Raw genomic sequence first — 21,438 nt, 5'->3', positions numbered from 1 at the left:
GACACAGGTGTTCACAGTGAGCCAGCCAGTAATGATTACTTAAAAAATAATAATATAATAAAAAATTCACTCCCCCCCCCCCCGCAAAAAAAAAGTTCATCCAACACAAGCAGTGCCTCTTAAAAACACTCAGAAACCCAGAGGCGTTCCTGTACGACACCGCAGCCTTTGCTGGACGCGTTAAGGACAGCTGATTGGATTAGTTGGTTTACTTGTTGGGTGTGCTTTTTCTTTCTATGTTTGTAGACAAAAATGTGATTTTTTTTTTTTTTTTTGGTGTGTTTAAAGAAAATTTTGATAGACTAATATAAATTTTTTTTTTGATCCCGACTCATAGTGACCCTATAGAACAGGGTAGAACTGCCCCACCGAGCTTCCAGGGAGCACCTGGCAGATTTGCACTCCCGACCCTTTGGTTAGCAGCTGTAGCACTTAACCACTACGCCACCAGGGTTTCCTAATATAAATAGCAAGTTTCATTTATAGAATACTCAACCAGACCCAACAACAGGACCCATAATTTTGTTTCTCCGAATCTGTTTTTTCTCTCATCTATTTGTTGTGATTGAAAACGTCAGTACGCAGATGAACTATGCTACATCAACTTATTTTAATATTATGTGAATTTGTTATCTTTAGGTGAGAACCTAAACTTTCATTAGTTTCTATAGTGTGTATGGCCTTTCTGCTTTTAAATGTACTTTATTCATCAGTGTCTCACTTGTTAAATTTGAGTTATAAGTACAAGAGGAGGAGACTTGTGGTCGCTGTTGGGAATACTTTACTGTAATAGCTAGGACCCAGCACTTTTTATTACTGAGATTGGTGAGATAAGAAGTGAAAGATGATTTCTACCATCAAAGAGTAGCTTTTAACTAATAAATGCCATTCCTTTAAAATAATTTACCTACCTGAATTTTTTGCTGTCTTTTTCTGTAGTGGAAAAAATATATTTCGTATCAGACTGTATTCCAAAATCATGTTATGTAATTTTACAACACAAGGGGAAAAATGAATTTTGCATGAAAATAGGTATCTGCCAAACCAGTACTTTGAATAGCTTTTGAACCAACTTTTTAATTACTAGATGAACTAACCAACATGTTCTGTATTTTAGGATTTATTCCAACAAATCTACCGATAGCATGTTGGAAACTTTTGATTTATCAAATGTTAAGTATCTCTTATATCTCTCTGAGCTAAAACAAACGGCATTTCTCTACGGCCTTGGTTTTTCCTCTGGGTTGTAATTGTTTTTAAGAGGACACATTTAATTGTTATTTACAAAACTGCTTATTTCAGGCAATGCAAAAAAGACAACAGTTACTTTTGAGTGCTAGGTGCTCTTACCTTTATTTCAACTTCTATTTCTTCTCCTGCTACTGCTGAGGTATGTGTACCTGGGTTGTTCTCCGCCTCGGTTGGCTGTGGCATTAATGCTGTGAAACTGGTCAATTGTGAGCCTAGAGCTAAACAAGGCACCCTAGTAAGGGCCTGACAGGGGCTGAGCGTTTTGGAAGGATTAGCTCATACGTAGTACCTATGGAGAAGATTATTTATACATTTCAATTTCATAATTGCTTGTTTAATAAATGCATTTCATTGTCGGTTCATGTTTCACATGTGTTTTGCTATGAGCAGTTAGCTTCTTGACATCCTGTTATTATAAAAATCATCTTTCTTCATGTTGTATTTGTGAGGTTTCCAAGAGATTAGAGAGAATCAGTTTTATTTCCTTCGCTTTCTTTCCTAACCTGACCTTGCGTCTAATACATTGAAATAAATTTTTCTTCACATTCAGTAGTCTCCTCATTACATTACTGAATCTGTAGGCAGAATTTGGGACTATCCCGTGACGTAGTATACTCTGGTGGATGATCACAGGTCAAAAATGTACTGGTGAGATTGTTCAGTTACATTTATGAGAGTAGAATTTTCTTGGTATTATTTCTGACAGCCAAATTGGAAATGTCTTACAACTTACTTAGGTTTCTTTAGGTGTACAATACCTGTGAGGGAGTCCCTCGGTGGTGCGAACAGTTAACATGCTTGGCTGCTAACCGAGAGGTACCTCAGAAGAAAGGCCTGGCAGTCTTCTTCTGAAAAATCACTCATTGAAACCAGTGAAAACTCTGACACATGTGGGGTTGCTGTCAGTCAGAGTCTCACACACCTGCGAGGCAATTTTAAATCAAAATTTTTTTATTGCCCATATTTAGTTAATTATGGAGCCCTGGTGGCGCATTGGTTAAAAATTTGGCTGCTAACCAAAAGGTCAGCAGTATGAGTATACCAGCCGCTCCTTGGAAACCCTCTGGGGCATTTCCACTCTGTTCTGTAGGGTCACTGTGAGTCGCAATTGACTCGATGGCAACAAGGTTTTTTGTTTGTTTGTTTGTTTTGGTTAATTACCAAAAACAACTTATGTTTGGATTTATTAAATTTGGGGGGGGGGATGGGTGGAGAGGCGAGAGATCCTGAGTCTTAAGACAGTTGGGTTTTCTGTCTTCCCTTTAATTAATTATTTGATCTTTAAGGTGATTTTAATTCACCCTACTCATTGTAAAAGGATTCCTAGTTATGTATTATTCTTCTCTGTTATATGGCTAATGTGTTATGGACATAAGCATTTTCAAAAAGACTTTATAAAAATGATTTCTTGGCATTATTTCTTACATGGTTGTATGACTAGGGTTATTATCTTGGTTTACGGTTTGGAAGCTGATTCTTCACTTCTTTCAAGGACTTATTGTTGGCACCATGTTTTTTGTTGGCCATTCTGATCTTTTCATGGAATACAGAGAATCTCTCCTTTTCTAGGACAGAGAGATTATATTTCTACACAACAGTGTGATATAGTGAAAACAACGTGGCTTGGGATTCAGAAAGACAGACCCATGTTTGAATGATAGTCTGCTACTTTTCCTCTTTGGGGCCTAGAACAAAGTATTTCATTTCTTTGAATCTCCATTTCCAATCTTTGAATAGGGTTATTAAGATTGCTGTGAGGAATAAATAAATGAAAGTTTCTAGCACCTAGAAGGCACATTGTAAATGTCCATTGTTTTTTTAGGATGCTTCTAAGGCCCCTTCTAGAAATTCTGTGATTTTATGACGAATAATAGCAATATTAACGTTTATCAAGTGTTTAGCATGTTAATCGTTTTATAGACTTTCTCATGTAATCTTCACAACATCCTTATGAGGTGGATATTCTTGTTCCTATTTTACGTGTGAGTAACTTGAATCTCGGATACGTTAGTAACCCAGGGTCACTCGGCTAGCAAGTAGCAGAGGTAGGTTTCTAATCCAGGTGTAACTCTGAATCCTATGCTCTTTACCATTGTGTGTCTAGTTTTTTTTACTACTCCTTTTTTCTAAAGTGTTATTTATTTCATGATTAGGGGTTAGATTCTCCTGTTTACTACAAATGTACAGTAGTCAGTGTTGATTCAGAAAATTTTTAGTGAGTGCTTCTGAGCACAGATGACAGGTAGATTCTATTTTGCTTGCCGACTCCAGCTGATCCGTGGTGAATGTAGTACCTGACTGGAGCAATATGTTGAGAAGGATTGAGAGGTAAGAAAAAGCTCCATAATTGGTTAAGAGTATCAACCCTGGAACCTGTGTGAAGTGACCGGTAACATTAGAGTAACTAGATGGCCACTAGCTAGGGAAGTGCGTCATTGTTTAAACTAGTTAAGTACAAGCTATATAACTTGGCTATATGCTGTAAATGAATCCTTGAGTATTTCTGTGTAAATGAATTTAAGTCAAGTTTTACATTTAAAATGTTGGGGGAAACCCTAGAGAGGGATGAAGTTTAAAGAGACCTTTTGTTATGAGGCTAATCAATCTCTGTATATGTGAATTTTAATTTTTTCCCATCCTTTTATTATCTAAATTTGTTAGGTGAGCTTACAAAAGGAAAAAGTTAATGGTGCTTATAATGTAGTGCTAAATATTAGCAAGTATTGCTTCTAAAGTTTCATGAGCCTCCCTGAATATTCTGCAAGTAGTGTAGTTAACGAATTGTATTTGATGGAATTGTTCTCTTTTTATTACTTAAAATTTAGAAATAGCCTTCATTTGCTCATTTTTCAGGAAGCGGTTTTAAGTGTTTAATTTTAAGAAACCAAAAAAGCAACCTTGTTAAATCCTAATTTTGTTCGTATGTAACCAGTAAAATAATCCAAAAAACTTTTCAAGTAGTAACACAGCCAGTATAAACATATAAAACATTTACTTAGTGTAAACTTACGGTAGTTTTGCCAGCCATTCTTCGTGATTAAACACACACTCACACAAAGAAGTTAGAATAAGTGCGTATCATGGAAATTCCTTAACAGCCTTGAGTCTTGAACTTCTCTCTCCCAGATTTAGGGGAAATGGGATAATCTTTGAAGTATTTGCATCTTGGCTTCCATTTTGTATCTTTCCAGCCTTGGTTACTTGGCCTGAGTGAACCTCAGCTCCCCCCATCAGGAAAACGGGGATAAGATCTCCTCATAGCATTGTTGTAAGAATTAGGTGTAACCTGTGTAAAGGGTTTAGCACAAGGCCTGAGCACATGATAGTTGCTCAGGAAATAACTACCCTCCCCGTTTAGCTTAAGCAAGAAATAAATTGTGTATTTAGAAGCGGCTTATTATGGGGTTTTTTAAGAAATTGAAAGCAAATACTGAATTCAGATACTCTATTCTAATCAAGGTATTGAAATTTTTAAGAGTTTGGCTGCACATTAAGTAAACAGTACTTTGTTCTACTGGCCACACAGAGAAATGGGAGAAATACAGAATGTCCCAGCAGGAAAGCCAGCTGTCCAATTTTGATACTCTTGTATTTTATCTTTAAAAGACTGTCAGAATGCTGCATGCATAGGGCCCTGTTTATTTGTACAATCCTGCTTTTTGAAGTTAGACTGCATTTGTAGACTTTCAAAGAAAAGCTCAAGTGACACGTGTACGGGTAATTGGTCCCTTCCTGCCCACTCAGCGGTTACTCCTAGACGTTTTTAGAGAGGTGGTAGAAGAGGTGATATGTATGTCTGATCCTTTTGTAGGAGCCCTGGGGTGGCATAGTGGTTAAAGTGCTCAGCTGCTAACTGAAAGGTCAGCAGTTTGAACCTGCCAGCTGCTCCTTGGGAGAAAGATGTGGCAGTCTGGTTCTGTAAAAAATGGACAGCCTTGGAGACCCTATGGTGCAGTTCTGCTCTGTCCTATGGGGTTGATAGGAGTCAGAATTCACTCAATGGCAGTGGATTTAGTTTGGATCCTTTTGTGGGGCTGGGTGGGGGAAGGGGAGGGAGGTGGGGAATGTTTTATTTTGATATAATTTCAGTTTAAGAGAAGTTGCAAGAATAGTATAAGAAACTCTTGTATACCGTTTACTGGATTGACTGTTTATATTTTGCCATGTTTGCTTTATCATTACCTTTTTGTCTTTTTACACACACACACACACACACACACACACACACACACACACACACACACACACACCCATTTTCCCAACCTATTTGAGAGTAGGTTGAAGATACCGTGTGCATTATCTCAGAACAAAGATATTCTCTTACAAAACCACAGTAGAATTATCAAATAAGAGGAAATTTAACATTGCTACGATACTGTTACCATAGTACATATTCAGACTTTATCATTTGTCTGATTATATCCTTTATAGCCATTTTTTCCCCAATTTAGAATCTAATCCAGGATCATGTATTACATTGTCATCTCTCTTCAGTCTCCTTTAGTCTGGAATATTCCCCCAGCCTTTCTTTGTATTTTTTTGACCTTAACCTTTTTAAAAAGAGACCACTTATTTTATAGAATGTCCTTTGGTTTGGGTTTGTCTTATGTTTCCTTGTGATTAGTGTCAGGTTGACACTTCTGGCAGGAGTACCATGGAAGGGATAGTGTGTCCTTTGCATTGCAGCATGTCACGAGCCATGTGATGTCACTTTGTCCCAGTATTGATGAGGTTCACTTTGGTTGCTTGAGTAAGATGGTGTGTGCCAGGTTTGTCCACTGTAAAGTCATACTTTAACCATTTGTAATTAATAAGTAATTCATGGGAAGGTATTTTGAGACTATGTTAATGTGCAGTTCCTCATGAAATTTTAACTGTTTTTAGCAAGCACTGATTTTTTATAATGTTAACATTCCTTCTGTATTTATTAGTTGTAATGCTACTACTGTAATGGCTTTCTCTTTGCCCTCACTTTTTTTATAGTATAAATAAGTGCTTATGAATTCTTATTTTATTTAGTCAACTCTTACTGTCGTCTTTTGTTTTGGTGTTAGAATTGCCCCTCATATAGATTGGCCAGTGAGGGCTCCTCCACTCTGGCTTCTCTGTCCTTTCTATTTGTCTCCATCACTCTTGGAATACTGCCTTACTTTCTGGTCCAAAGACGCGCAGGCTCGTAATCTCCCTGCTCGGCGTGGGACTCAAGCTTCTCTCCAAGATGCTGCAGTTCAGTTTAGTGGCCATCCATTCAGTTGCAAGGTCTCTTCATTGCTTATTGGGTGTCATTATTTTTAGGTCCTCTTGGCACATGTCCAGTCCTTTCACTGTGAATTTCCAAAAAAGAAAAATGCCTTACAAGACACTCCTTGAATTGGTTGAATTTTGTGTATTTCTTGAAATATATCATCGACAGGAATCAAAAATCCTTTTTGCTTTATTTCATATTTTGAATTATTGTGATTGCATAATAATTCCAGGAGAATTAAACATCACTATTTAAATATCAAAAATGGATATCTCATCTTCTTTGGAGGAGGGCTAGCCAAGATATGTTCTTTTGGCCGTGGCTGAGGTGGAAAACTGCCAACAGGGAAGGGAGTGTGTGGTTTGGGGAATGTTCTCAAAAGGTACACTTGGTACATTGGGGAAGCTTGTTGGCTGTACGTTTCAACAGGTTTATCAACAACTATAGGTAGCAGAGACTCTGACTTCCTCATTTATTCAAGGAGTCGGGCTCATACCATTGGTACCAGCATTTATTTTATATATCTTTCAGGGTAACAACTCCTGGAAGTTTAATTTAGAGACAAAAAAGTACCTCTTTATACTCCTAAAGTTGCCTGTCACTGTTGGGAAATACTGGTCTAAGGAATAGTCTAAGTTCCTAAGCATGAAATGCAGGGTTATACTTTGAGACCTGCACTCTGCCAGCTGTGCCATGCTGCTTCATGCCTCTGTCCCACTTGTCAATTTACTCAGTATTTAAAATCCAGCTTGAGGCTATCTTCTGGGACATCTCCCCTGACTACTTCGTACACAAAATCCGTCACTCTTCCTTTGTACTGTGCCAGCACTACGTGCTTTCTCACCCACGCTGAGTCCTAGGACAGCCACTTGTTTGCAGAGCTCTTCACCTGGGGCACCGTGAATCAGAATCAACTGGACGGCAGCTAACTGGCCGGCAGCTAACAACAGCACCTGCTGACCCGTCCCAGTTATTCAGGAGTACACTGGGTCTTAAATTTAGTTTTTATGCGCAGGATTTAGGGCAGTTTGAAGTACATTTAAAATTTCAGAAGTATTTGTTGAAATAATTGGAAAAATAAGTAACTCTTTTTAAAACTATAGACATAGTTTATTTTTTGTTTAATTGAAGTAGCAAGGGAGGCATTAGCACAGTGGGCCTGAGTGTTTTTCTCCCCAAGTACTTCTGATTATAAAAGTAATGGTTGCTTGTTGTAGACATTTAGATAATACCAGTAAGCAAAATTTGGAAAAAAGCAAAAATAAATTATTATTTACATTGTTTACTTATAATATATTAGGATATATTTACTTACATTGTTATTATAAAACAAAAGTTTTTATTACTAATTCTTCTAGTCTTTTCATGCAAAAACTCACTGTATCCTCCCAACACTCCTTTATTCACTTTACAAATTCATTGTACATCTTTTGCTACATTTTGCATTTTGTAAACGGAAATATTCATATCATAAATCGGTGGTGATACTTGTGACGGGGAGTCACAGGCAAAGACAGCTAATATAACCTTTGTGGTTGTTATTCAAGTGAACCCAAGCTGAGTTTCCTAGTTCCGGGGCATGCAGATACAACTGTTACTGACTCATTGGTTTTTGGCAGAAGTTAACTTTGTACCATGGTCTTTGGCAGTGCTTGTGAGCAGATAAGTAGGAGAGGTGGGACGGATCTTGGCCAGGGAGATCTTAAATGGAAGTGATTCAAAAATAACATTTCAGAATCTGAATCTATAGAAGAGAACAATGTAAAGGACAACACTGCAGACCTACTAATAGAGAAAAGATGTTCTAGAAAGACCAGATGATAGGCGAAATTGAGTGTAAGAAAAATTGCTGTTGATAGAAGTGGGTAGGAGGCAAGAGGTGCACACTGTTGAGGTACCTGGTTTAGGGAAGGGAAGAAAAGAATGGCAGAGGGGGACAGGATTGCCCAGTGGTAGGTAGCTCATGGAAAGATGGGAGCCACTAGTTTCACCTTCTCTCCTGTCAGTCCCTTTCTGGTAGCTGAGAGTTAACGAACTGGGACTTGACCTCATTTGTTTCCTGCTCCTTTCCCTGTTAAAGGTGCAGATGAGCCGTAAAATGGCCAAAAGGCAAATAGCAGAAGAGAGGAAGAAAAATGGGGCATGAATAATCTTGATTAATCACTTATTAAATAAGAGTTATACTCTAGAATCTTCCTTCTAGGGGAGAAACTATTGAACATAAATATTTTTAAAGGGTTTTAGTAGATTGATAACTTTCAAAGAATTTACTTTTTAAGCAATCTTAAACATGACTTCTAAATGTGGGCAAGATAGAAGATTGTTTATAAGGGGGTAGAAATCAGTTTTAACGAATAAGAATTTCTGTACTCACTAATAACATGGTTCCTTTAGGCATGTGAAGTTGGAGAGTGAATAGCAGCTCAATGAGCCATAATTCACCTATAATTAAGAATCAGGATTTGCTATTCACCCTCCCTAGCAGAAAGGGAGTCTGCTGTTTCCAGTGTCTTAGGTAACTTCCCTCTCCTAACTCTTAACAGCCTCCAAGAGTAGGAGCCTCAGTGCCTTCCCTACAGACGCTGCCCCCAAGCTGCAGAGTCAGTGCTGCTGAGCTGCCTGTCGCATGCCCGGCTGGGCGGAAGCCGCTCCTTAGCACAGCCAGGAGCTTCAGCCCTCTGGTGAACTGCTCTCGCTGGAAGAATCAGACTTCACCCCAGCTGTTGTATTATGCTGGAGCTGAGGGGCCTGTCAAGTCCGGAGGCCCTAGCAGTCTCACTTTTAGTGATCCTTTCCCGTTTTAATTGGCAGATCTGTGCTATAGAAATTGGAGAATCCTGGGGTATCAGACCCCCTTAGAGGCCAAGGGCTTTGGTTTTTTCCTCCAAAGTCCAGTTAATTTTGCTTTTTAAAGATTTCCCCAAACCTAACTAATCTCAGAAAGATAGATTGCTAAGAGAGAGAGACCGGATGAATAACTGTACTGTGTTGTCACTGCAGCATAAAATCACAAGCATATAGCATATGTGGGGAAAAAAAAAAAAAAGGATACTTTTATTTCTTGCAACACAGGGGATAGGCAGTTACAAGGTCAGTCTGCTCTGGTCTGTTTAACCTTGTGGATTTTAATTCTGTTTCTGCAGACCCGTTACCAGAATTACATAAGAAGCATTTTAGATTTAAGTTGTTTACATGTTTTTCGTGCTTGCCATTATGGAAGAATAATTTATTTCGGAGAATAAATGAACATTGCAAATGTGGAATGTTCCTACCTCATGATACTGTAGTAGTTTAGTTAAGGAATTGACCTAGGAACCCAGAGAAGAACATTAGCCTGTTTATTTTCTTTTATCTTCTCTCCTTTAATACGGTAGTCTCCAAAGAAAAAATAGAGGAGCCTTAAATGTATTTATGTTTAGAAACTTCATATAGCATGCATAGCATTTATTGTTCAGATTTTGAATTAGCTTTATAAAGATTACCAGGATAGACCCAGCATTGTTGCAGTTAATGGAAACCTGTTCAGTGAGCCTGTGGGCTCTAAGATCAGTAACACTGCCAGTGACAGTGAAGTATGGCCTTATCGAAAGGAGAATTCCTGAGAGGCTGCCCTGGGACACGACAGCACTGTCCTTCTGTGTATCCTGACAGTGTTATCTGTCCTCTCAGTAAGGAGTATCAAATGTCTGTCATGAGTACAGAAATTAATTTAATGTCACCTGAAGACACGCAATTAATCTTTTAGAGGTTTTCATAATACCTTTACAGAAAGAGTTGCCAGTTTGGCGGATTTGGATTTTGGGGTTTAGAAGAAGATAAGGAAAATTAATTTTTCATCAGGGTTAATATAAGCTAGCAGGGCCACAAAGGCTGAGAAAAATGGTTGGGGATTTGTCGAGTGTTGTCCCTCTAGAGTAATGCTGCTTGGCGTCTGATAGGTGTAATCAATCAGGAGTTGAGATTTCTGTAGAGAAGGGTTAATCGGTTTGCTCACTAGTGAATGCAAGTCAGTGATACCACTTTATGGGGTTTAAGGAGGAAAATAAGATTTGATCTGTCAAGTAGCAAGAAGCCCTGACAGTATCAATAGGCATTTTTATCTATACGTTTAAACCATTTGTTATAAATAAATTTGTCCTGCCAATGTTGGGGGCAACAAACCTCATTTTTTGCCACGATTAAGCTGATAAAAAGTGTTCCCTAAGCTTAAACCAAAACCAAACCCTTTGCCATCAAGTCTGTTCCGAGTCATAGCGACCTCATGCGACAGGGTAGGACTACCCCATAGGGTCTCCAAGGCTGTAACCTTTGCAGAAATAGACCGCCATGTCTTCCTCCCGTGGAGCAGCTGGTGGGTTTGAACCAGCGTCGTTTCAGTTAGCAGCAGAGTGCGTAACCACTGCACCACCAGGGTTCCTTATTCCCTAAGCTTAGTGCCACTTATATTTGGGGGTGGGGTGGGGCGGGAAGGAACTATTCTAAAGAGACATTTTTTTATAGTGTTCATTGGAAGATAATCATTTATGGGAAAAAATAATCCCAGTTTGGTTTAAGGTAGACAAAACTTCTCATCTGTTTTGGCGAAAGTGGAAGATAATTAAAATCGTATTTAAAATACTCTGGTTTATAAGGAGTTAAAACATGTGCTGTACAACCCTTGAGAAGTTCACTTTGAAAGTGAACTTTTATGCATAGATCCTAGCCTGCCATTTACAAAAAAAAACCACCTGTTATTTAGCTTACATTAAGATGTAAGCAAATAAGTTTACATAGCTAAGTACTAATCATTTTGGGATTACTTTCACGTGATAACTATTAGCATAAGTTAAAGAAGATGTAAGTAAATGAGTGGATTCAGTTTGGCTTGGTTCTCATTTAAATTTATCTTTGTATGTATATGAGTATATATATTTATGACCACAACCTAGTGTTCACTGGAATAACCCAAGAATTAAAATTTCTCCCTCAAATCGAATTTTTATTGTGCTAATTTGAAAGCCAATAGTTGTTCTCTGAATTGAAAAAAAAAAAAAAAAATTTAATATTTTTCACAAAACGTTACTTATATTTAAGCCTTGGATGCTTAGCATGATTTTCAGAAAAATGCAAAAGCACCGCATTATAAATAGCCCTGCATTTAATTAGAATGAATGGAGAATCACAGTCAGTGGCTGTCCCATATCTAAGCTGTGTAGAGAATTTAGCTGCCCAGTGCCACCTCTGCCCAGCCAACACACTGCTGCCCATGGCACCGGGAGGGCCAGTTCAGAGTGTGACCACATGTGGAAGAAGTGCTGTTTAAAGACAGTGTGACTTGACATGTGCATAGGGAATGTCCAAATCTTGTACTAAGGTTGCACCATCAGGAAACCTAATTTCAGTAGGATTTTTAGATAAGGTATTTGATGGATCACTGGCTCTTAACACCGATGAGATGTTGTATATATCCCTAAAACGTTTAACTTTTTAATATAGAAGATTTCAAACATATATGTCAGTAGAGAGAACCCATAACTTTTTAAGATAAAGACTATGAAAAACTGTGCAGTTAGACCACCCCTGCCTGGCTGGTGTGTCTGCTTACCCCTTGGGTAGAGGACTTAGTGCAGAAGCTTTAAGAGGCGCGGACAGTTAATGCCTCGTTTTTTAGAGGGATCATGGTCCTGCAAATGGCCTGCCTCTTCACAAATGCTCCCATTTCCGTTTGGGGGTATTGCTCCTTAAGGTAGGAGTGACTTCCTTCAAGATAAATGGATTTCAGGCAATTAAGATACAAATTATAGAGTCATCTGATTTGGTGGTTCACAGCCTGGCCAAACAATAGCATCACCTGAAGAGCCTTTAAAATAATACTGATATCTGGGTCCCAACTCCAGAGATTGTAATCTAATTGTTCTGAAGTAAAGCCAGACAACACAATCACTCAGCAACTCCAGAGATGATTCTGATGTGCCGCCAGGGCCGAGTATCCCCTACTGGTTCAGCTCAGTTTTGAATAGAAGTGACCCTGAGGGGAAAGTTTCAGCCTTTCCCTATTAAATGTGATGTCCTTTGTTGGGCTGATGAAATTCCCTCGTATTTCCACTTTGCTGGGTTTTTAGTCATGAATGGATTTTGGCAAATGGTTTTTCTGTATCTTTGGAAGCGATCATGTAGTCCCTTATTCTGTTAATGTGGTTTATTACATTAGCTCTTCCCTAGTTGTCTTCTGAGTGTCTTCCAAACTAGGGGGCTCATCTTCCAGCACTATATCAGACAGTGTTCCACTGCTGTTCATAAGGTTTTCACTGGCTAATTCTTTTCAGAAGTAGACTGCTGGGTCCTTCTTCCTAGCCTGTCTTAGTCTGGAAGTGCAGCTAAAACCTGTCCTCCACGGGTGACCCTGCTGGTATCTGAATACCAGCCACATAGCTTCTAGCATCACAACAACATGGAAGCCCCCACAGTACGACAAACTGACAGACACGTGGCTGGGTATGTACGAAGTATGAATCTAAGAAAATTGGAAATCGTCAAAAATGAAATGGAATGCATAAACATGATATCCCAGGCATTGGTGAGCTGAAATGGACTCGCACTGGCCATTTTGAATCGGACAGTCATAGTCTGCTGTGCTGGGAATGACAGCATGAAGAGGAATGGTGTTGCATTCATCGTCAAAAAGAACGTTTCAAGATATATCCTGAAGTACAGCACTGCCAGCAATAGGATAATATCCATACACCTTCAAGGAAGACCAGTTAATTACTGAAATTTACGCACCAACCACTAAGGCAAAAGATGGAGAAATTGAAGATTTTTATCAGCTTCTGCAGTCTGAAATTGATCGAACATGCAATCAGGCTACGTTGATAATAACTGGTGATGGAAATATGAATGTTGGAAACAAAGAAGGATCGGTAGTTGGAAAATATGGCCTTGGTGACAGAAACAATGCTGGAGGTCGAATGATAGGATTTTGCAAGACCAACAACTTCTTCATTGCAAGTACCTTTTCTCACCAACATAAACAGCGACTGTATACATGGACCTTGCCAGCTGGAACACAAGGAATCAAATTGACTATATCTGTGGAAAGAGACAATGGAAGAGGTCAATATCATCAGTTAGAAGAAGGCCGGGGGCCGACTGTGGAACAGACCATCAATTGCTCATATGTAAGTTCAAGCTGAAACTGAAGAAAATCAGAGCAAGTCCACGAGAGCCAAAATAAGACCTTGAGTATATCTCACCTGGATTTAGAGACCATCTCAAGAATAGATTTACTTGTTGAACACTAATGACCCAAGACCAGACAAGTTGTGGAACGAGATCAAGGACATCATACATGAAGAAAGCAAGGGTTCATTGAAAAGGCAGGAAAGAAAGAAAAGACCAAGTTGGATTTCAGAGGAGACTCTGAAACTTCCTCTTGAACATCAAGCAGCTAAAGCAAAAGGAAGTAGTGATGAAGTAAGAGAACTGAACAGAAGACTTCAAAGGGTGGCTCAAGAAGACAAAGTAAGGTATTACAGTGACATGTCCAAAGAGCTGGAGATAGGAAACCAAAAGGGAAGAACACGGTCATAGTTTCTCAAGCTGCAAGAACTGAAGAAAAAATTCAAGCCTGAAGTTGCAATAGTGAAGGATTCTACAGGGAAAATATCGAACGATGCAGGAAGCATCAAAAGAAGATGGAAGGAATACACAAAGTCGTAATACCAAAAAGAATTAGTCGATGTTCAGCCATTTCAAGAGGTAGCATATGATCAGAAACCGATGGTACTGAAGGAAGAACTCCAGGCTACACTGAAGGCGTTGGTGAAAAACAAGGCTCCAGGAATTGACAGAAATACCAACTGAGGTATTTCAACAAATGGATACAGTGCTGGAGGTGCTCACTTCTCTATGCCAAGAAATATGGAAGACAGCTTCCTGGCCAACTGAGTGGAAGAGATCCATATTCCCAGGAAAGGTGATCCAACCTAATGCAGAAATCATTGAGCAATATCACTAATATCACATGCAAGCAAAATTTTGCTGAAGATCATTCAAAAGCAGCTACGGCAGTATATCAACAAGGAACTGCCAGAAATTCAGGCTGGATTCAGAAGAGGATGTGGCATCAGGCATATCATTGCTGATGTCAGATGGAACCTGGCTAAAAGCAGAGAATACCAGAAGGATGTTTACCTGTGTGGATCATAATAAATTATGGATAAAATTACAAAGAATGGGAATTCCAGAACACTTAATTGTGCTCATGAGGAACCTGTACATAGATCAAGAGGCAGTTGTTGGGACAGAACAGGGGGATACTGAGTGGTTGAAAGTCTGGAAAGGTGTGCGTCAGGGTTGTATCCTTTCACCGTACCTCTTCAGTCTGTATGCTGAGCAAATTATCCAAGAGGCTGGACTGTATGAAGAAGAACGGGGCATCAGGATTGGAGGAAGACTCGTTAACAACCGGTAGTATGCAGATGACGCAGCCTTGCTTGTTGAAGGCACAGAGAACTTGAAGCACTTACTCCTGAGAATCAAAGACCACAGCCTTCAGTATGGATTACACCTCAACATGAAGAAAACAAAAATCCTTGCAACTGGACCAGTAAGCCACATCATGATAAATGGAGAAAGGATTTCAGTTGTCAAGGATTTCATTTTACTTGGATCCATAATAAACACCCATGGAAGAAGCAGTCAGGAAATCAAACCACATACTGCATTGGGGAAATCTGCTGCAAAGGATCTCTATAATGTTGAAAAGCAAAGATGTCACCTTGAAGACTAAGGTGTGTCTGACCCAAGCCATGGTATTTTCAGTCGCATCATATGCATGTAAAAGCTGAGCAATGAATAAGGAAGACAGAAGAAATGACACCTTTGAATTGTAGTGTTGGGGAAGAATATTGATTATCCCATGGACTGTCAAAAGAATGAACAAATCTGTCTTGGAAGAAGTACAACCAGAATGCTCCTTAGAAGCAGGGATGGCGAGACTGCATCTTACATACTTTGGATATATTGTCAGGAGGGATGAGTCCCTGGAGAAGGACATGACGCTTGGTGAAGTACAGGGTCAGCGGAAAAGAGGAAGACCCTCAATGAGATGAGATGGATTATTACAGTGGCTGCAACAATGGGCTCAAGCATAGCAATGATCGTAAGGATGGCGCAGGACTGGGCGGTGCCTCGTTCCAGTGTGCATAGGGTTGCCATGAGTCTGAACTGAGCCAGTAACACCTAACGACAACGACAACATTAGCTGATTTTCAGGTGTTGACTCAGTCTTGCATTTCTGGAATACATCTTACTTGGTCGTGGTATATGATCCCTTTTCTGTGTTTTGGATTTAGTTTGCTAATATTTTGTTAATTTTTTTCATGTATGTTTATGAGGGATATTGTTTTGTAGTTTTCATTTCTTTTGATGTCTTCGTTGTATCAGAGTAATTCTCACTCAAAGAATGAATGGAAAAGTGCTCCCCTCTTCTACTTTCTGAAAGAGATTCTGTAAGATGGGTAGTGTGTCTTCCTGCATTATTTGACAGAATTTAGCAGTGAAGCTATTTGCCCCTGGGGTTTTTTTCTGTTTTTTGGGGGGGAGGTCTTTTAAATTATTAATTCAATGTCTTTACTTCTTAGACTTCTGTTCAAATTTTCTGTTTCTTCTTGAGTCAGTTTTTGCACCTTGCAGTGTTTATGGAATTTATTTGTTTCTTGTAAGTTGTCTGATTTGTTATTATGAAGTTGTTAATAATCTTTTTAATTTCTGTGGGGTCAGTGTGATGCTCCGTCTTTTTCCTGGTTTTGGTGGTTTGTATCTTGTCTCCTTTTTTCTTGGTTAGTCTAGTTAAAGGACTGTCAGTTTTGTAGCTCTCACAAACCAACTTTTAGTTTCACTGATCTTCTCTGTTTTTCTGTTTACTGTGTCATCGCCTTTTGCTGTGATCTTTATTATTTCCTACCTTCTACTTTGGGTTTGAGTTCTTGTTCTTTTTCTAGTTTTTTGGTATAAAAGCTTGAATTATTGATTTTAGCTCTTCCTTTCTGATACAAAGTTTAAAGCTATGAATTTCCCTGGAAGCAGTGCTTTAGTTGAATCCCTAAATTTTGACAAGTTGTGTTCTCGTTTTCATTCAGTTCAAAATACTTTTTGTTGAATTTTCACATATTTTTTTCTTAGCTTCTCAGGGGTCAATTCTTGCTCCATAGCTTAACGGTCAGCCAACAAGTGGGTCTGTGTGGGGTTGGAGAGTGTGCTTAAAGTTCAGCCAGTTCTTACGTCTGCCCTGGTTCCTACTTTCTGCCAGGCTTTCTTGGGTCTCCCTGTACCTGGGTGAGTTTCCAGGTCAGCCCTGTGTGAAGGGCTTAAATTTCTGGCCAGTCTGCTACATGTCCCAAACAGGACCGTGACCACGGGTCAGTGGGCTTTCCCCATTCCTTTTCCACTGAACTTGCTACTTTTCCTGATAATACTGCGCAGGTTTTCCAGCCTCAGCACCAGTTGAAGTCCACCTGCTCTGGGTTTTCACACCCAGCTTGTGCTCATAAAAGCTCCAGTCAAGTAGGCCACAGACTGACACTGCTCCCAATTTTTATGAAGAAATGCTTCTGAATATGTTGTTTCACTTTGGTTGAATTCCAGAGTGTTGAATTGGTTGTTTTCAACAACTTTCCTAGCTTTATGCTTATCTTTGGGGGAGAGGATTTGGTGGCCTCTTCATGCCACCAGAGCCAGAAGTCCTGCTCCAGGGCGACTTTTTTATTTTATTTATTTATTTTTTATTGTGCTTTAAGTGAAAGTTTACAAACCAAGTCAGTCTCTCATACAAAAAATATACACCTTGTTATGTACTCCTAGTTGCTCTCCCTCTAATGAGATAACACACTCCTTCCCTCCCCTTTCTATTTTGTGTCCATTCAGCCAGCTTCTGACCCCTTCTGCCCTTTGATTTCTTCTCCAGACAGAAGCTACCCACATAGTCTCATGTGTCAACTTGACCCAAGAATCTCACTCTTCACCAGTATCATTTTCTATCCCATAGTCCAGTCCAATCCCTGTCTGAAGAGTTGGCTTTGGGAATGGTTCCTGTCTTGGGCTAACAGAAGGTCTGGGGACCATGACCTCAGGGATCCTTCTAGCCTCAGACCATCAAGTCTGTCTTTTTACCAGAATTTGAGGTCTGCATCCCACTGCTCTCCTGCCCCCTCAGGGGCCCAGGAGTGACATTTTTAATCTCACATTTTCTTAGGTTCACATTACTTTAGGCAGTCTTTGCAAACATCTTATCTGCACCCATCTTGTTTTAGCCCCTGTTGCTTCCTTCCCTTTGTGGAGTTCTTTGTTTCCTTAAATTGTCTCTAAAGGGTAAGTGTTTGCTTGGGTGGGTGGAGACATAAGATTCTGTGGGCTGCTGCTAAGCTGACTTACCCAGTTATCATTGGAAATACTGGCATAGCTGAGCAGCCTGTGTGCGGAAGAGTCACTGAGCAGTGACAAAATACACTCCTATTTCTGTAAAGAGCAGCACTTCATGCTAATAAAAGCCTGGATATCATTCAAGTTTAAGTATCTGTTTCTATTAAGATGACATAATTTAGCAGGACAAGATCTGGTATTCTTGCTGTCTACTTTTTCTTTCCCTACCTCCAGGTACTCTTTTTTAGGGGGGGGGGGGGTGGTGGTGCTATACTTAATACTGAACATAGCTGACAGGCAGCCATCAGCCACTTTGATGATGATGGGTGGTATCATAAACAACATCAATAGTGCAGCTTGTGTGTGTAATTGATTCCAAGCTGATGAACAAGTTTTAAGGTAAGGAAATAAGGAAACATTACTTTAAAAAAAGAAAGAAAGCTAGATTGGGGTATTTCTAAAATTACTAAAGGTCTTAATAGAATAAATGCTTTTCTTCTCTGAAATCTGGTCACTCTGTAGTTGGTAACGGCCCTTGTGACACTCCTGCAGGACAGGAGGTGTTTTCAGCCAGTGATACTGGGATGCTCTTCAACTCCTGTGAACACTATGACTGCGAGTGTTCAATTTATTATCTCCATTGGAGAAGAAAGGCACTGCTACTTGTTGTTAGGTGCCGTGGTATCAGTTTTGAATCATAGAGACCTTTTGTGCCACAGAACAAAACACTGTCCGCTCCTGCACCATCCTCACAATTGTTGTTATGTTTGAACTCATCGTTGTAGTCACTATATCAAGTCATCTCGTTGAGGCTCTTCCCCTTTTTCACTGACCCTTTACTTTATCAAGCATGATGGCCTTTTCCAGGGACTGATCCCTCCTGATGACATGTCCAAAGTGTATGAGACATAGTCTCGCCATCCTTGCTTCTAAGGAACATTGTGTTTGTACTTTAAGACAGAACTTGGTCGTTCTTCTGGCAGTCCATGGTACATTCAGTATTCTTTGCCGGCGCTGTAATTCAAAGGCATCTATTCTTCTTTGATCTTCCTTACTCATTTTCCAGCTTTTGCCTGCTGCATATGAGGCCATTGAAAACAGCATGGCTTAGGTCAGGCTCATCTTAGTCCTTAAAGTGACATCTTTGCTTTTGAACATTTTAAAGAGCTCTTTTGCAGTGTTACTTGCCCAGTGCAATATGTAGTTTGATTTCTTGACTGCTGCTTCCATAGGTAATGATTGTAGATCCAAGTAAAATGAAATCCTTGACATCTTCAGTGTTTTCTCCATTTATCATGATGTGGCTCATTGGTCCAGTTGTGCGGATTTTGTTTTCTTTATGTTGAGGTGTAATCCATACTGCAGGCTGTGGTCTTTGCTCTTCATCAGTGAGTGCTTCAAGTCCTCCTGGCTTTCAGCGAGCAAGTTTGTGTCATCTGCGTAACGCAGGTTGTTAATGAGTCTTCCTCCAATCGTGATGCCTCATTCTTCACTGCTACTTGCTCTCTTTCTTTGTGGTAACTGGTCCTTACCTTCCAGTTTGAGCAGAAACCTTTGGGATGAGTCGAGGTAATTACCCACTTAACATTAGGTGTGAGTAAGGGTTAAAAGTTTTAAAATCACTGCTATTGTAAACTGTCAGATTTTAGCAAGACTGCTCTTGAGAATGAAAAATGCCTGTTGAATATGAAGTTTTTAGTATTTCACTGGGTTAAGCAGCATTTTAATTGCAGATCCCTTAAATGGATACAGTAACTAAAGGAGATCTTCAGCATTTTAAATTGTGAAAATATTGTTAGAACCTTGTGGCTGTTGCGTGTCCTCGAGTCGAATCCAACTCATAGCGACCCTACAGGATAGAGCAGAACATCCCAGAGAGTTGGCTGCTGTAATCTTCATGGAAGCAGATCACCAGGTCTTTTCTCCCTCTGAACGGCTGGTGGGTTAGCAGCCAAGCGCTTAACCATTGCAGCACCAGGGCTCCTGGTTAAAACCTGATGCTGCATATGTGAAGTTTTCTATGGCTCTCATGAAAAGACTAGTTTGGTTATATCCTTGTTTGAAATTGTCATTTCTCGGTTAATTGCCAGCAGAGACCGACTCTCCTGATCTCTGAGAAACCAGTGTTTGTTGGAGCAGATACATAACAGCATGTGATGCCTTGTTGCTTTCAGCAGGGAGGAGAGACTGATGGCTTTTTCCACCCAGAGGGCCAGCCCCAGCGGCTTCCTCAGCCTCCGGAAGGGAGACAGCAGCCTGCCCGGAAGGTCACGCTGACCAAGGGGACCCTTCCGCAGCCACAGCACTCGCCAGTGGCCGCCCACATGCACCCAGCTATTCCTCCAGGAATCAAAAGCATTCAGGGAATCCACCCAGCGAAAAAGGTACTGCCGATTGTCTTGTCTGCAGCGTTAGAAATGTGAAGGCTTTGTTCTGTAGATGTTTAGATACCCTGTTGGTTAAGAAAATCGAATATGCAGTGCTTGGCACAGAGCAGTACTCAAATAAACAAAAAATAAGCCAGGATTTTCTTTGTTCTGGTTTTGAAAACACGTTAAAATGCTCACAGTAGAGCTTTTCCTTTCATGATTTTTTTTTAATGGTACAACCGCCGTAGATCATGCATAAGCAAGTGCTTGGTGGTTTGCCTGAGTCTCTCAGCTGTCTACGCGGCCAGAATCCCTGCTTCCTGCCAAGGCAAGAAGAACACGTGTACAACACTCAGCACGGTGAAGCTTTCCTTCCTCTGTTCATTAGTTCACCGTGTTTCATATGCGTAACGTCATGTGTCTTTTCATGGATCACTTCATAATTAGTATCCCCAATTTACAGATAGGATACCCAGGCTTTTGGAGGTTAAGTAATTTGGTTAAGAAAGGGGCTTTTCCTAGACCTGCAGACTGGGAGTTACTGATGGGTTGGAGGAGTACTTGCCCTTGTCTTAGCTCAGTCTGTTAGATAAGAAGCATGGGACCCCACGTAGACCTCCTTTCTGTGGGGATAAATGTTCTCTTTTTTGTGTGATACATTTAAATTTTCCTCTACAAAAGGAGGGTTCATTGTGTCACATTACAGATTAGTAATACAGCAGCCCTCCCACCCCCCAGCTTCCAGTGAGAAGCATCTTTTTAATTTCCACAGAGCCTTTCCACGTCTGGGGGAAGGACAGCCAAATGATAACATCCCTGGTTGGTGCGGGAGCCACACACACCTCACCTTGATAGGTTTTGGCAAGGTAGAAAGAGGGGCGGCACTACCTTGCTTCAAGCTTCTTCCAGGAAGCCTTTGAAGTCTACTGGTTCATCCTGTCTGCGAATCTTGGTGCTACTAGTGGTATTAATATTAAAAGCAAATTTTGGGGGTCTTTTTTGAAGTATTTAAGTATTATCTCAGTAATACTTTATGGTGTAGGAGCAAACAAAATTCCATTATTGCAGCAGCAGACCAGTTGTGGAGACAGATTAAGTGCTGTCTACAGGTACAGTCTTCAAAGATTGTTCCTGGTTAGATTTTCTGTATTCAAGTGTTATCCCTGGGTACAT

The 21,438-nt window shown here is 40.1% G+C and overlaps 1 protein-coding gene across 5 annotated transcripts in view; it reads left to right on the top strand.

The window, feature by feature from the left end:
* The window catches only part of RBM33 (RNA binding motif protein 33), a 205,707-nt gene that overhangs the window by 148,739 nt on the left and 35,530 nt on the right, over nucleotides 1-21,438 (top strand). For 3 of the 5 annotated variants that reach the window (XR_007514470.1, XM_049863166.1, XM_049863164.1), the window contains one exon: nucleotides 20,071-20,280. Coding sequence is in view for 4 of the 5 variants with exons in the window: in XM_049863166.1 (XP_049719123.1) it covers nucleotides 20,071-20,280 (210 nt within the window). In the remaining variant the exon portion in view is untranslated. The remainder of the gene's footprint in view (nucleotides 1-20,070; nucleotides 20,281-21,438) is intronic. The other 2 variants (XM_049863167.1, XM_049863165.1) reach the window with 1 other exon arrangement.

The sequence above is a fragment of the Elephas maximus genome, chromosome 20, assembly GCF_024166365.1.
Source record: "Elephas maximus indicus isolate mEleMax1 chromosome 20, mEleMax1 primary haplotype, whole genome shotgun sequence".
Taxonomy (NCBI): domain Eukaryota; kingdom Metazoa; phylum Chordata; class Mammalia; order Proboscidea; family Elephantidae; genus Elephas; species Elephas maximus.
Note: the sequence above shows the minus strand (reverse complement) of the source record. Positions and strands in the feature narration are given on the sequence as shown.